The sequence below is a fragment of the Carcharhinus amblyrhynchos genome, chromosome 23 (genome assembly GCF_965287045.1).
Source record: "Carcharhinus amblyrhynchos chromosome 23, sCarAmb.v2.hapA, whole genome shotgun sequence".
NCBI classification, from domain to species: domain Eukaryota; kingdom Metazoa; phylum Chordata; class Chondrichthyes; order Carcharhiniformes; family Carcharhinidae; genus Carcharhinus; species Carcharhinus amblyrhynchos.
The window spans coordinates 31,637,228-31,652,491 of NC_137346.1; the positions used below are offsets into that span (position 1 = coordinate 31,637,228).

The 15,264-nt window shown below is 45.7% G+C and overlaps 1 protein-coding gene across 3 annotated transcripts in view; it reads right to left on the reverse strand.

Annotated features, from left to right (window-relative positions):
• The window catches only part of LOC145357253 (syntaxin-1A), a 236,496-nt gene that overhangs the window by 200,419 nt on the left and 20,813 nt on the right, over positions 1 to 15,264 (reverse strand). For all 3 annotated transcript variants that reach the window (XM_080210428.1, XM_080210429.1, XM_080210430.1), the window contains exon 2: positions 3,971 to 4,048. In XM_080210428.1, coding sequence (XP_080066554.1) covers positions 3,971 to 4,048 — 78 coding nt within the window. The remainder of the gene's footprint in view (positions 1 to 3,970; positions 4,049 to 15,264) is intronic.

Consider the following 15,264-nt stretch of genomic DNA (forward strand, 5'->3'; position numbering starts at 1 on the left):
AGAACCAGATTTCCAGCGAGGTCAGCCTCTGGTGAAAGGCTGAGTAAATTATTTAAATTTGCTGTAATATTGATTTGCATGCATAGCGAGCCTGGTGCTCGATCGTCCAGGCTCACTTGCCTTTATGGCCTCGCTGGGAGAGGTTTTCTCCAGTGAGGAAAACACCTGCTCCCCCTGAACAGGGAATAGTTGGCCTCACTGAAGGCCATTCAGGCCCCCCATGGAGGCCAAGGGAAAGAGTAGGTGCCCCTTGGGCAGTGCCAGCCTGGAACCTTAGTAATGCTCACCAGGAACCTCGACACTGCCTAGCAGATAGTGCCAGGAGTGAGACTTGTAAGAGGTGAATCAATCAGGGAGGGAGGTGGGCCCCTTTGCATTCTGCTTGTGATCAGATTGGTGGGGGAGGGGGCCCGCTGCCGCTCTGCAAGCAATCAGTGGGGGGAGGGAGCGGTGGTCCATTCTGCATCATTCCAAAGGCAGGGAGGTGGGATTCGCCAACAGTCTTGGCAGTGTTGGATCATGTCAGGTGATGTGGGCCTCACAATTGGCCGTAGGCCCTTACAATTTGGGGGGGGAGGGGCAGTTTGTTGAGGCTGCCTGCAATAGCAGGGGCCTGACAGCTCTCTGTCTGTCAGACCTCTGCTGCTGCTGTTGCAATATGCAGAATGAGAAGTCTGCGTGTGTACAATAGCTCCCTCTGCAGGCTGCCTGACAAATTAAGCCCTGCCCACTACCTACAGCAACTTGAAATGGTCTAGACCATTTTCCCATGCACTATGTGCACAAGATTGGGAGTAAAAACGTGCTCAAGAAACAGATCTGCAACTCTCCTATTTTCATGCTAGCTGGACACTTAGAATAATTCTTGTAAGATTCTGTCCTATGATGCTATTCCACTGTGGAGGTCCTGTGAATCTTCAACAGATTCAGCAAAAGAGAGGCAATGCATTTTTGATGAGTAAATAAAATCAATTCGGGATATCAGTGGGTTTGGAATTCATACTAAAGAGAGAATGAAAAATGTCTTCTGGAGTCTTGCCACTGACAAAGCAATAGGCTTAATTGGCCAAGGAATATGGCCAAATGGGCCAGTTTTGGTGCACTTAAACCAGTTTCCATTGGAGCAAACATTGCATTTTCTCATTATTAAATGTAAATTGAAGTCAGTTCCTGATAAAATCTTCTTAATAACATGCTCTCATTTTCAGGGTTGAGAAGTGACAGGAATGACAAAAGGCTGGGAGGTTCTCTACTGCAGTTTACAATGACTCACAATGGAGCTTATTTCCCCTCAAGACTATATTTCTTGTACAAACAAATGGTCACATCTTAATGAGTTTTGATTGGAGATGATCTCAATGGTCGCTAGGTGCATTTGGGCACTACCAATTCCTCATTAAAGAAGTGCAAATGCAAAGAGACCATCTCAATCTTGCTGAGAGGATGGAGAGAACTTTAATTTATTCAGAGCACTATGAACTCTTGGGATATAAATCATAGACAGGTTTGCCTTGAGGTTTACCTCAGCTGAGACAAACGGCTCAGAGCGACCACAACACTTTCAGAATGCATTTAGACAGAGACTCAGGGAGAGAATTGCCCCCGGCTCAATTTCCTGATCAGGTGCTCCCAGTTAATTGGAGTAAATCGGGCGGACTCAACCGGAAAATTGTGTAGAATCCCATCATGTCAGATCTCCATTCACTGTGCATGTACACAACTCCTGTAAGCAGGGAATGCTGGTACTGGACACAGGTAAATGGAACTCATTTAGGTACAAGTTTAGGGGCAGGGACATTCTGGTGTTCCGGCTGTCTGTTCCAAATGATTTCCGTGAGGATTCCCACACCATCGTGGACTATTTGTCTCCAATAGCCTGTTTCGGAACTGCATCTTCCATGAAATGGTTGCTAGGAAATAGCTGTGTGTTATTTTAAGAAACAGTAAATAAATTGGGTGCTGCAAATTTAAAGTTACTTAACTGTTTCTCTTTACATTTTTGCTTATTTCCCCCCCTGCTGGCACTTAGGTGCTCATGACTCTGTCGACTGATACTATTTTACCTCCCTCATCATTACTGCCACCAATGGTCCTCCCGATACAAATCACCATCTCTGGGATGTCTAAAGAATGATGTGGGTATGCCGCCAACATCATGACTACTATCGACACCGCAAACTGCCGGATCCAAGTGGAGAGGATCTCCAAGAAGATTGCGCATATCGACACAGGCATCATGTCTAAAGAAGGCAGAGCAATAATAGAAGGCCAGGTTAGAAATATCCCATGCTCAATATCCTGTGTTCAACTGCTATTACTGCCATTTGGACCAAGGTAAACATCACAGTTCCACAGAAGAGTCATATTGGACACAGAACATTAACTCTCTTTCTCCCTCCCCAGGTACTGCCAGACCTGCTGAGATTTTCCAGCATTCTCCGGTTTTATTCCCAATCTCCAGCATCCTCAGTATTTTGCTTTTGTTTCAAGGTAATCATCATTATGGCAAATAAATAGCTCATAGAATCATAGAGTGCAGAACAGGCCCTTCAGCCCACCACGTCTGCACTGACACACGAGAAACAGCTGACCTCCCATATGAAGGGTCATATTCCAATGGAAGCTAGGTAAGCAGACAGTAGTACGATTTAAGAGTAACTCTCCTCATACTGCATCCATCGCTGTCACCCCAACATTCAGCAACACATGATCGGGTGCTGACTGCTTTATCATTCACCTGCGGACTGATGGTTGCACCTTGGGTGTCCTATTTCTCCATTTCAGCCTGTCTCTTCTTAGTCCTCAGTCTCTCAACCTTCTCAAAGGCTACCAACAAGACCCTGTCCTCAGACAAGAAGAATCTTTTTCCCCTTTCCGACACTTTGTTTGATTACATGCACCCCTTAGATTTCACCTGCCTGTAGCACTTGTTTATTCCTCGGCATTGAAAAAAATCCCTTTGCAAAGATAACTGCAATTATGAAATTAACTTGGCAAACCAAGTGAAGAGAATGCCTCTATATAGAGGTCTGTGGAATTCTCTGCCATAAACCATTGCTAAAGTCATCTTCATATTTCTTATTAAAACAAGAATTAGATATTCATTTAAAAAGATTAGAATTTCACAGAATCCTACAGTGCAGAACGAGGCCATTTGGCCCATCAAGTCTGCACCAACCACAATCCCACCCAGGCCCTATCCCCATAACCCCATGCATTTACCCTAACTAGTCCCCCCGACACTCAGGGAGAATTTAGCATGGCCAAGCCACCTAACCTGCACATCTTTGGACTGTGGGAGGAAGCCGGAGCATCCGAAAGAAACCCCCGCAGACATGGAGAGAAGGTGCAAATTCCACACAGACAGTGACCCAAAGTCAGGAATCAAACCTAGGTTCCTGGCGCTGTGAGGCAGCAGTGCTAATCACAGTGCCATCGTGCTGCCCTTTTGTTAAAGGACATGGGAGTGAGTTGGAAAGCAGGAGTAGACCGGGTGGCTAGATGGCAGGGTCGTGGAACTTTGTTTGGACTGCCGTGACCTAAAGGTCAATGGTTTCACTGGTCAATGCAGGAACTCCTTAGACGTGACCATCTCTGAACTTTGCATCTCAAGCTTATCAAGCTCTCCCTCAAAAAAGGAATGCAGTAGGTCTTGACTGCATTAGCTGAGGAACACTGCAAGGTGCTACTGTTGCTGTATAAGCTGTGCTGACCTTATCTGTCTGCAACTCACTCCACTCTTTTGATTTCAGTAGATCTAAAAGTTTATATGGGACTTCTGCAAAGGGTGAATCCTAACCGAGGACCACATCGTACTGACATTTAACACCTTGGGTTTGCATCCATGGTCACATTGCTGTATCCATGCTTCCTTTACAGGCATTTCAGGTGTACCTACAGCCTCAGTGAAATCCTACTGTTAATATTGGCAGTACCAAGCGTTCATCCTTTTGCTTCATAACAATCTCACCTGCTCAAAGAACTCATCCATGAAGTGGTCCCTGTCCACGTTAACACTGACTTCATCATCATCATCGCTGTCCTTTGCCTGTGAAAGAGTAAAGAATAACAGTTACATTCACAGCCCAGGTCAGAAGTACACCCATTGAACAAGGGAGCAAGTAAGTCCTAAAGAGCCAAACATCCCCTCTTACCCTCTCCATTGAATTATTAATAGTATTTTATTTTATTTCTTGGGTTTTCGGTAAGGAGTTGACTAAAACTGACAATATAAGGGAGATGGATTTACGTCAGTAATGAAGGGGGCCTAGAGGGAGGGCTGATCTTCCAACAGGTGTCTGAGCTGCCACATTCCAGCATTTGAGGGATTTTTTTTTACCATAAACTGAGAACAAAAAATGTCTGGAGAGATTACAAGTGAGATCGCGTTAAGAGATTTAAACACAGGTTGCATTTTCACTGTTAAAGCCCCAGAAGTTAGATTGCAGCTGCAAACCCTTCCCAGTTCACCATTTATTAATGCAAAACGCCAGGGAGCTCCGGTAAACTGCGGTTTTGGTCCCAGTTTGGATACCAGCAAATGTAACCTCTGAAACCAGTCAGCAATTCCGCTTTATGTCACTAAATCATAAAGAATGTTAAGACTGCAGGGTCAGAACAAAACACAGGTCATAATCATCTCAGGTTAATTACTGGGAAAAAAAATACTATGAGACGGTGACCACATTACTTGTTATTGTGAATAAAACACAACAGTGGGGTTACAAAGGTAACAGCAGTGTCTTCCATTTTAGCTTCAGGCACTAATACACTTGCTTAGCTGTCCAGTTCTTGGTGCAGTGGTTCAGTTTTGAGAACTGGATTGTTGATCAATGCCACATTAATAGGCACTGGAGCTGGATATTGATGGAACGTTTGAGGTCTCAGCAGCGATGCTTTGCGCATAGATGTGGGGATCTAAAACCCTCGCCAGGATTGCAGCTGCCGCAGCCGATAGTCAAATTTACGATGCTGAGAAGGAATCACTGACTCAGACAGGGTGAGGGGACACAGATTATCAGCAAAGGTACTAGCGCGTTACATATACTGGACTCTGAATACCTGCAGTCTCCTGGTTCTAACTGCAATACAGCAAGAATCACACCCAGTTTGTCGGAGAGCCTGGAGTTTTCAAGGTCACACTGTCTACACAGGTGGGCATCTACATGAATATATTACAACAGCCACTTTAGAAGGAGGAAAGGAATGTATACTCTGTGGCCTTGGCAAACTGAGCAGAAGCAGTCAATGATGCTAAAAATTAAAATTCAATCCCTATGTACACCTCATTTCAAGGCTGCTGCCACTGTTTCACAACGGTACACCAGCTCCCTGTACGCCAGGCACCCTGCGCGCCAACTTTCTGTGTAGGGCGGGGAAGGGAGGGGAACTCCATACATCAGCTTGCTGAGCTGGGCAGGTGGAGCAGGGGAGACTCTGTTTGCCAGCTCCCTGCTCTAGGGAGGGGGGGAATGAGGGACACTCTGCACACCAGCTCCCTGTGCTGGGGAAGGTAATCAGGGAACTCTGTACACCAGCTCCTGGGGGGTGGAGGGGTGGGGAGAGGTGGTGAGGAACTCTATGCCAGCTCCCTGAGCTGGGGGATCTCTGTACATCAGCTACCTGGCTGGGGAAGGGAGGTCGGGAACTCTGTATACCAACTCCCTGAGCTTGGAGGGGGGGCCGGGGAAGGGAGAAACTCTGTACAACTCTTTTTGACACAGCTGTGTCCAGTCCAGTTACTGCCTGTGGTATCTCTATAGAACATCACTACAGTGCAGTTGAAGGCAATTTGGCCCATTGATTCTGCACTGATGATCCAAAGGAGATCCTACCCAGATCCTCCACTCGGCCTCATCCCCATAACCTATTGCTAATCCCCCAAACCAACACACCTTGGGATACCAAGGGGCAATTTAACATAGCCAGTCCACCGAACCTGCCCATTGAGGCTGCATCATAACAATCCCACCCAAGCCCTTTCCCCACAGCCCCATGTATTTATCCTGCTAATCCCCCTGACACAAAGGGCCAATTCAGCGTGGCCTAACCCGCACACCTTTGGACCGTGGGAGGAAACCGGAGCACCTGGAGGAAACCCACACAGACACGGGGAGAATGTGCAAACTCCACACAGTCACCCAACTTCAGAGTCAAACTTGGGTCTCTGGTGCTGTGAGGCAGCAGCACTAACCACTGTGCCAGTGCAGTGATTATGCATTAAACTTATAATTAACCAGCAAGTTGCATGTAAAAATGTTCATTTTACAAAGTCCAAAATCACATTACGAATCCTGATTGATTTGATTGTCAGCGTGTGAAACGTCAGCTTTGCGAACAGCGTTTGGTGGGTAGTTTGCAGAAAGCAGCCTCCATCTTTATTCCAGGAAACTCCATCTCCCTTTCCCAATCCTGCCGTACTTTACTCACATACAGATTGTGGAGTGGGCTCAGCAGAGCAGGAATGAGGTCACATAATAATGTTGGGATGACTGCAGAAGCAATGTGAAACAATGAAACTACTTAACGACAGGCGCCTTAGTCACGTGGAGATAATACTGCTTTCCAGAAGCTGTGAAGCTTCCACTCAGGGTGATGAATTTATGGTTGCAGCCCTTGGTCTCTGCATTATACTATCCAGAATAAGCTGCATTCGGAGCAGGAATAGCATACTCTATAAAGGTTAGCGGTTAATTGCATCATCCATTAAATTGTTATCAGTCACTCTGATATAGGACAGGCTGCTAATTAATCTGAAGCAGGAGCAAGTTGGCTGATGTGACAAGTTTGTATTTGGAGGCTCAGAATCAATTGGAATATGGATATTCAAAGGCTGGTACGATATAGAACATGGCAGACAGTCTAATAACAGCATTCGCACCTCACGCGATGACCTCTGCTTCCCTCAAATAGCCATTGTTAAACTCAATGCCACAAAGTGACACAGCCCAGAATTAGGCACTTTCCCAACCCACTGAAGTGGCCCATCAATAGACATGCAGCGTCAGTCGCTGAGATCAGGCACCGAGACAGACTGGCGAGCTGAAATGAACTTGAAACGCTGCTGCAAGGCGGCTATTAAATAATGAGCGTCACTGAATGAAATCAATCAGATGCAGGGTGGAATTGTCTGCCCTCCTGTTTGGTAGTGGGGAATCTTTAAAATCAGGCAGGAGGGAGACTCTCCCCTTAGAACCCCAATTAGGTTCATGGTGAGAAGGCAATTAATGCCCCAGTTTAGAGGATCTCATTCCACTGTTGCTGCTGGCAAAGCAGGACTTACCACACCAGCAAACATGGCAGCACACTGGTTAGCACTGCTACCCCGCAGTGCCAGGGACCCAGGTTCAATTCCTGGCTTGGGTCACTGTCTGTGTGGAGTCTGCGCGCTCTCCTTGTGTCTGAATAGGTTTCCTCTGGGTGCTCCGGTTTCCCCCCAAATCCAAAGATGTGTAGATTAGGTGCATTGGGCATGCTAAATTGCCGCTCACTATCGCGGGATGCGTAGGTCAGAGGGATTAGCAAGGTAAGTATGTGGGGTTACAGGGATAGGGCCTGGGTGGGATTGTTGTTGGTGCAGACTCGGTGGGCTGAATGGCCTCCTCCTGCATTGTAGGGATGCTTTGCTTCTACGATCAATCCTATAAGATTCCCTCAATCAAAGGCACGTGGTGTCTGATTGAAGGACCTGGCATGGGATCTAACCTCCTGCCCTTGTTGTTGATTCTCTTCACACCCCTCTCTCCACCACCATCATTCATCTCTAGCCTGGGATGAAGCCACAGTACCAGACTTTGAGTGGGTGCCTGACCACCAGCAACTACCACCTCCCATGTGGTGCTGCCCTTCAATAGGATGCCAGTCTTTGATTGGCAAGCAGCTCTTGATGGGCAGGACTTCTACCCATGGGAATCCCGCGATCGTTCTAGGAAAGAGGCAACACGTGGCATTCATTGGCTCTCACCTAGCGATCAAAACACTGTCTGTCACTCCCAAAATATTCCAGCCCCACATTTACCAACTTAAAACAACCAGCAATCTAAGTATTGACCAAAGAAAATCAAGACACAAAAGTATCCGTAATACGCACAAGGTGATTGATAAGAATAGAGGCTGATGTCTGGAATGGTAGCTGGAGAAAAGATGATAGAACGTGAATCGTAGATAAGCGTGGGAACCGTTTGATTTCATCATTTGGAGTTTCACGTCCCCAGTGCATGTGGGCGGAAGTAATGCACGCCCACATGACACAGTTTCACTTGAACCATTTAAGAGGTCAAAGATGGGATTTTGAACTTTGGGGACATTTTAAGAGAGAAAGATGGAAACCAAAGACACTAGCATTCTTCAATGGGGTACAACTTGACGTACTGCTGAGTGTGGTTAGGAGGCCCCTTTCCATTTCCCAGCAACACAATAAAGAAACCTGCTACTGTCACCAGAGGAAGCTGAGGAGTTTAACAAAAAGACTACAGTGTCATGTATTTGCATCCAATGTAAGATGTGCTTTAATGGTTAAATTAAATCCAGAAAGGCAAGCATAGTTACAGATCCAGTAAGAACTCTTTCCCACCCACCTGCTCTCTGAATTTACTCCATCAAATCATTTAAGCTTCAACAGCACCAACGGACTCTTACGATGCACGTCCTCACCTCCCCCTTTCTCCATCCTCCACTACCGCTAACTTCAATCCTTGTATAACGTGATTTTGCCTCATTCAGCTTCCCCCATCCAACCCCACCCGGATCTCAGCGCACTTCCTCAAAATCATACCAATGGCATCTGTGATGCATGTATAACCACCCACCAGATGCATGCATGCTTTAAAGATATTTATCTGTCTGTTGAACCCCTTTTGCTAAAAAGTCTAAAATGCAATGGAGGGGGCGGGGGGGGGATGAAATGGACCAGAGTTGGTCCACAGTCCTGAAAAGATGCCAGACGTGCCACTATTTCTCCCACCTTGAGCAGGATAACCTATCTAACACTCATCGTATGGTTGACAACTGCAGAGGACGAAACTATGAAAATGAATGGTACACCATCAGAGACAGAATCAGAAATCCACTAAATTCCAACATTTTTTGTACTACCATGAATAAACCATGTCCGTCTCTCTTTTCTCTTTAGGGCAATTACATGAAGAACAGCAGCCCCTGCTTCCTGTGGACAACATTTCCTCAGAAAATCGGATTTCTCCTCCGAATGAACTACTGCAAACCACCAGGCTTATTATGCTGGGGCAGATATGAGCATTGCATTGGGTCCTGAGAGAGCATTAGGTGGGATTTTATCTGCTGATTCACAGGAAGCAAGTGAGCATGAGCAGACTGTAGTGAGAGAGAGAGAGCTGGGGGAGAATCTACATCCCTGCTCAGCTTAGCCAGAGAGAGGTGTTTAAGCCTGGGGCCAACGTATGGAATGGAAGGTGATATGGGGGCAGCAAATGTTTACAATACTTTTGTAAGGATGGAGGACTCCGGCTCAAACACTTGTGGATTGAAGTCACAGGTCATTGAAATAATGTCTTCCATGGAAAGAGTGCCCTTTGATTGTGGGACTTCATTCAGCACAGAATCAGTTCCTTCAGGCTCTGTCCGCGGTCCTGAAAAGGTGTTTGAGGACCTTGAGCAGGATAATCTATCTTAACTGTGTGGTCTTACAAAGCATTGAATACCTGTTCTCAGCCGTTCTCCCACAGCTGAGCTGCAGTGATGTGCCACTGGCTAAGAAGGAGGACGATGGCAAACGGGAACATGGAATTAGGAACTCTACCGAAACCACTCCGCTATTGTCCCATCCTCTCCTCCATCAGTCAGTACCTAACAAAGTATCTCTCCAACAGTTAGAGTCACCATGGAGCAAGCTTGGCAGACACTTCACACACTCCCAATGTCCAGAAGTCGCTGAGGGCAAGTATCTCAGAAATTAGAGCTGCCTGTCACAGCCTCTGCTGAAGCCACAGGTTAGTGAGGGATGGAAAAGCTTTGGAGTTCATCAAGGTATTAGTGAAAATAAAGCATTATTAAGTTTCATTTATTTAGTCACATCAAATTTATTATTTTACACCACTTTCCCAACTTCACTGTTCTTATCCCCAAATGCCAATCGGGTTGGGTTATCACTTAATTGATGAGGAATCATAGAATCCCTACAGTGCCGCAGGAGGCCATTTGGCCCATCAAGCTTGCACCAACAACAATCCCACCCATTTACCTTGCTAATCTCTCTGACACTAAGGGGCAATTTAGCAAGACCTAACCCCACATCTTTGGACTGTGGGAGGAGCCCGGAGCACCCGGAGGAAACCCACGCAGACACAGGGAGAACATGCAGACTCCACACAAAGAAACGCCACACAGGTAGTCACCCAAGGCTAGAGCCGAACCTGGGTTCCTGGTGCTGAGGCAGCAGTGCTAACCAGTGTACCAATGAGGAATCAGACAACCTCAACAGACAGAGTCAAATTGCTGCATTAGGTGGTTACAGGGCTTCTTTCAGCCTGTGATGGTGAGGATGGGAGGTGCAAGGTTGTTATAATTATCTTGGTCCAATGCAAGTGTCTAACTGAATCACTGAACTGTTATAGAACATAGAACATAACAACGCAGAACAGGCCCTTCGGCCCACGATGTTGTGCCGACCAATTAAAAAAGCAATGACCCTCTAACCTAAACCAATCCCTTTCCATCCATAAACCTATCCACGGATCTCTTAAACGCCCCCAAACTAGGCGCATCTACAACTGCAGCAGGCAGGGCATTCCAATCCCTCACCACCCTCTGGGTAAAGAACCTACCTCTGACATCCGTCCTATAACTACCACCCCTTAATTTAAAGGTATGCCCCCTCATGCTAGCTTTCTCCATCCAAGGAAAAAGGCTATCACTGTCCACCCTATCTAAACCTCTAATCATCTTGTCATGCTGAACAATAATGTTACTGGTGTTGAAATTCCTTCTTCATTTCCCAGTTAGGTGGAGAGTGCTTGTGCCACCTTCTTCCTCCACCTTTAATCCTCATTGCTGTTCTGTTGTGTAGCATGTAGCGCACTATTGTTATCCTCATGACCCTCACTGAAGTCCAACCTGAAGCACATCTTGAGCATGGTGATGGCTTGCTCAATTATATATACAGCCAGCTTTGTAGCACTCTTCATGTTCATTGCTGAGTTCCTTCAGGTTTCAAGGAAGTATTCTTTGTCACCCAGTTCTAAGGACAATGGGTTGAGGATGTTTAATGGTTGCAGTATGCAAATATTCCAGGAAATCTGGCTTTGACAAGCACCAACCTTTCCTTTTGGCTGTACACCAAGTGAACACTGATAGAAAGAAATCTCCTGTGATTGACAAACGTGTTGCTCAGATTGCCACATGTTTGCAACCTATGGTACACCCGCCACCTGTGGGAAAACAGCCAAGGTCATGGGTCAGGGTGTTTGGCTATCGTCAGCAGTTTACATAACTCCCAGCACTGACAAACAATCCATCCATCTCTTGCTGTATGCATTAAATTGCAGCTGACTAAAACAGTTTCAACATGTCTCCAGTGGTTCCTGAAAGGAATGGAGGGCAGTGCTGACTTTCACAGCCACCGGTAACATATGGCCACTTAATCCAGCACATAGTAAAGCTCCCTCTAGGATGCTGCAAATGCCTGCAACCACTTGATGTGACGATCTCAATATCTGAGCCTCTATCTGCTCAAATGAGAACAAAAACGAATGAAAGGTCACTGGTCTGAAATGTTAACTTTAATTCTCTTGACAAATGTTGTCTGACTTGCTGATTTTTCCCAGCTATTTTTGTTCTAATTTCAGATTTCCAGCGCTCGTGGTATTTTGCTTCTCTGTCTGTGCACTCTGTTATGTGGGAAGTGCTTCCTGCAAACTCCACTCTTCTCTGGGTGCCCTCTTTGTTATTCACTCCCTCCTAAGCAAACTCTTGCTGCTGTGGATGCTTGTTCCTCATCCTACTTCTAATTAAAGATCCAGTGAAGGAGCAGCACTCCAAAAACACATGATTCCAAATAAACCTGTGGATCTTTAACATGGTGTTGAGAGACTTCTTATCGTGCTCACCCCTGTCCAATGCTGGCATCTCTCATCACAATTAAAGGCAGTAATGACTCCATCCAGGGGTGTCTTGTGGCACAGTGTTGGTGTCCCCACCTCTGAACCAGAAGCTCTGGGTTCGAGTCTCACTCCAGGACTTGACGGTCATGGAAAGTGCATGCATAACATGGCCAAACAAGTCGACTGTCATCCTTCCAACACATCAATGGCTGACAGTAAGAGTAGGACTCTCCTGGTCAGCTAGAACCTGCAAAGGTCAATGGCACACCATTGCACTACCTCACCTAGCCTAACCATGGCCCGAGGAATGGAAGTCCATGTTAGCCAAAGCCCGCTTTGGATGTGGTATTTGGAGAGGGAGATGATTGCATCTAATCTAATGTAACACCTCTTAACTGAACAAAAACGTCACTCACAACTTGAACTTCCACCAAACAGTTTCCCAGAGGGAATGGTCAAGCAACTTTGAGTCCTGAACTTTTATTGATATTGGCACGGCTGGCCAATAACGACACAAATAAAATGTCACTCAATCCTGCTTTCATCTTTCCACTGAGTTTCTCAAGCCTCAAAAATCAGCAAAATTTTAAATCACTGCAAAAGAAACCCCATAATAACCTCATTTAAACATTATAATTATAGGCGCAGTTCCCCATGACTCGTAATTCAGGTTCCTTGGGGCCCACTGCAATTAAAGAGGAAAAAGCTTATGTTTGCAAAGAGTTGGGCTCAGGTTGTGATCTCTCGAGTATGTACATATCAACTACTCACTGCTGGGATCTCCCTCAGCCAAGGTATAGTTTGGCTGCATAATTGTCCAATGATCTTCTGATCAACTCAGCCAGCACTGACGGGATCATTTCAATCCACTGAGATCAAGTTTTTTGATTTGATTTGTTATTGTCACATGTATTGGTATGGTGAAAAATATTGCTTCTTGGGCACTGTACAGACAAAGCATTGAGAAGGAGAGAGTGTAGAGTGTAGTGTTACAGTCTTAGCTAGGGTCTAGAGAAAGATCAACTTACTGCAAGGTAGGTCCATTCAAAAGTCTGACAGCAGCAGGGAAGTTGTTGTTCTAGAGTTGGTTGGTATGTGTCCTCAGACTTTTGTATCATTTTCCTGACTGAAGAAGGTGAAAGAGAGAATTTCTGGTGTGCGTTGAGTCCTTGATTATGCTGGCTGCTTTTCCAAGGCAGTGGGAAGTGTAGACAGAGTCAATGGGTGGGAGTTTAGTTGTGTGATGGACTGGACTTCGTTCACGACCCTTTGTAATTTCTTGCAGTCTTGGACTCTTGGCCTCTTCGACTGGATTCCATCCTGAGGCGACTGCTGAAATATTGTCACCACACTGCACCTTTCAGCCACTAAAACTGCCCCAGTGACTGCAAGGTCAATGCAGGTTCAATGGGTTAGAGTACCTGTCATTTGTACCGACTGCAATATGTATTCGGAGCCCTGACCTGCTTTAATTCAGGTTGCATCAAAGGAACCTCTCATTTTTGTCACGACCAAGACTACAAACACGCCAAATCATTTCCATCAACAATTCATGCATCTGAACTGAAAGGCCACTCACAATAATGTTAACTTGTCCCCAACAGCTCCTTGGAAATAAAAAATTCAAGGATTTGCAAGGAATATCTTTTCATCATTCACACATTTATGCTGAGCTGACGAGACAAATATTTATTGTAACATCACTTGCTTCAATTTGTTTGGCTTATAGGTCTTTATTTATTCTTTCATTGGATGCAGGCATTTGTTGCCCATTCCTAATTGCCCTTAAACTGGCTTGCTGGACCATTTCAGAGGGCATTTGAGAGTCTGGAGTCACGTCTATGCCAAACCAGGCTCCCTCCAATGTCTAACTAGTTTTGTCCCTGCTGGACCAGCTTTCACAAGGAGGGAAGAAAGCAAAGGGCTGAATTCCAGGTGAGGTGACAGTGACAGCCCTTGACATCAAGGCTGCATTTGACAGAGTGTGGCATCAAGGAGCCCTAGCGAATCTGGAATCAACTGGTATCAGGGGCAAACTCTCCACTGGTTGGAGTCATACCTGGTATATTGGATGGTTGTTGTTGTACACGATCAGTTATCTCAGTTCCACAACATCTTTGCTGCAGTCTCTCAGGTTAGTGTCCTAGGCTCAACAATCTTCAACTATTTCATCAATGACCTTCCCTCCATTGTAACATCAAAAGTGGGGATGTTCGCCAATGATTGCACAATGTTCAGCATCATTCGCGACTCCTCAGATACTGAAGCAATCCATGTAGAAATGCAACAAGATCCGGACAATATCCAGGTTTGAGCTGACAAATGGCAAATAACATTTCCACATAAATGCCAGATAATAACCATCACCAATAAGAGATACTCTAACCACCACCCCTTAACATTCAATGGTGTAACCATCACTGAATTCTCCCACTGTTGACATCCTTGGGGTTACCATTGACCAGAAACTCAACTGGACTCACCACATAAACAGTGGCTAAAAGAACAGGTCAGAGGCTAGGAATACTGCAACGAATAACTCACCTCATGACTCCCCAAAGCCTACCCACCAACTACAGGGCACAAGTCAGTAGTGTGATGGAATAATCCCCATTTGCCTGGTTGTTGAACACTGAATAAGTTTTACACCATCCAGGACAAAGCAGCCCACTTGATTGGCACCACATCCACAAACATTCAAACCCTCCAGCACTGACGCTCAGGAGCAGCAGTGTGTGCTATCTACAAGATGCACTGCAGCAATTCACCAAAGATCCTTAGACAGCACCTTTCAAACCCATGACCACTTCCATCTAGGAAGACAAGGGCAGCAGATACATGGGAACACCACCACTGCAAGTTCCCCTCCAAGCCACTCACCATCCTGACTTGGAAATATATCAGCATTCCTGGGTCAAAATCGTGGAATTTCCTCCTTAATGGCATTGTGGGTCAACCCACAGCATGTGGACTGCAGCAATTCAAGAATAAAAGAATCTCAGTAATCTGCTGCTTCCGGAAGGCTATACCCATGGTGACTCTATCCCACCATCTCAGTGTCTGCAAGAACCATCAATTTAATAGTCTCTGATCTCCGGAAAGAATTTTATAAAAACTGCAGAATATTAATGTATTCACTGAAATCCCTCTTGTTTTGCATCATAAAAATCTCTGCATCATACATTTCAAA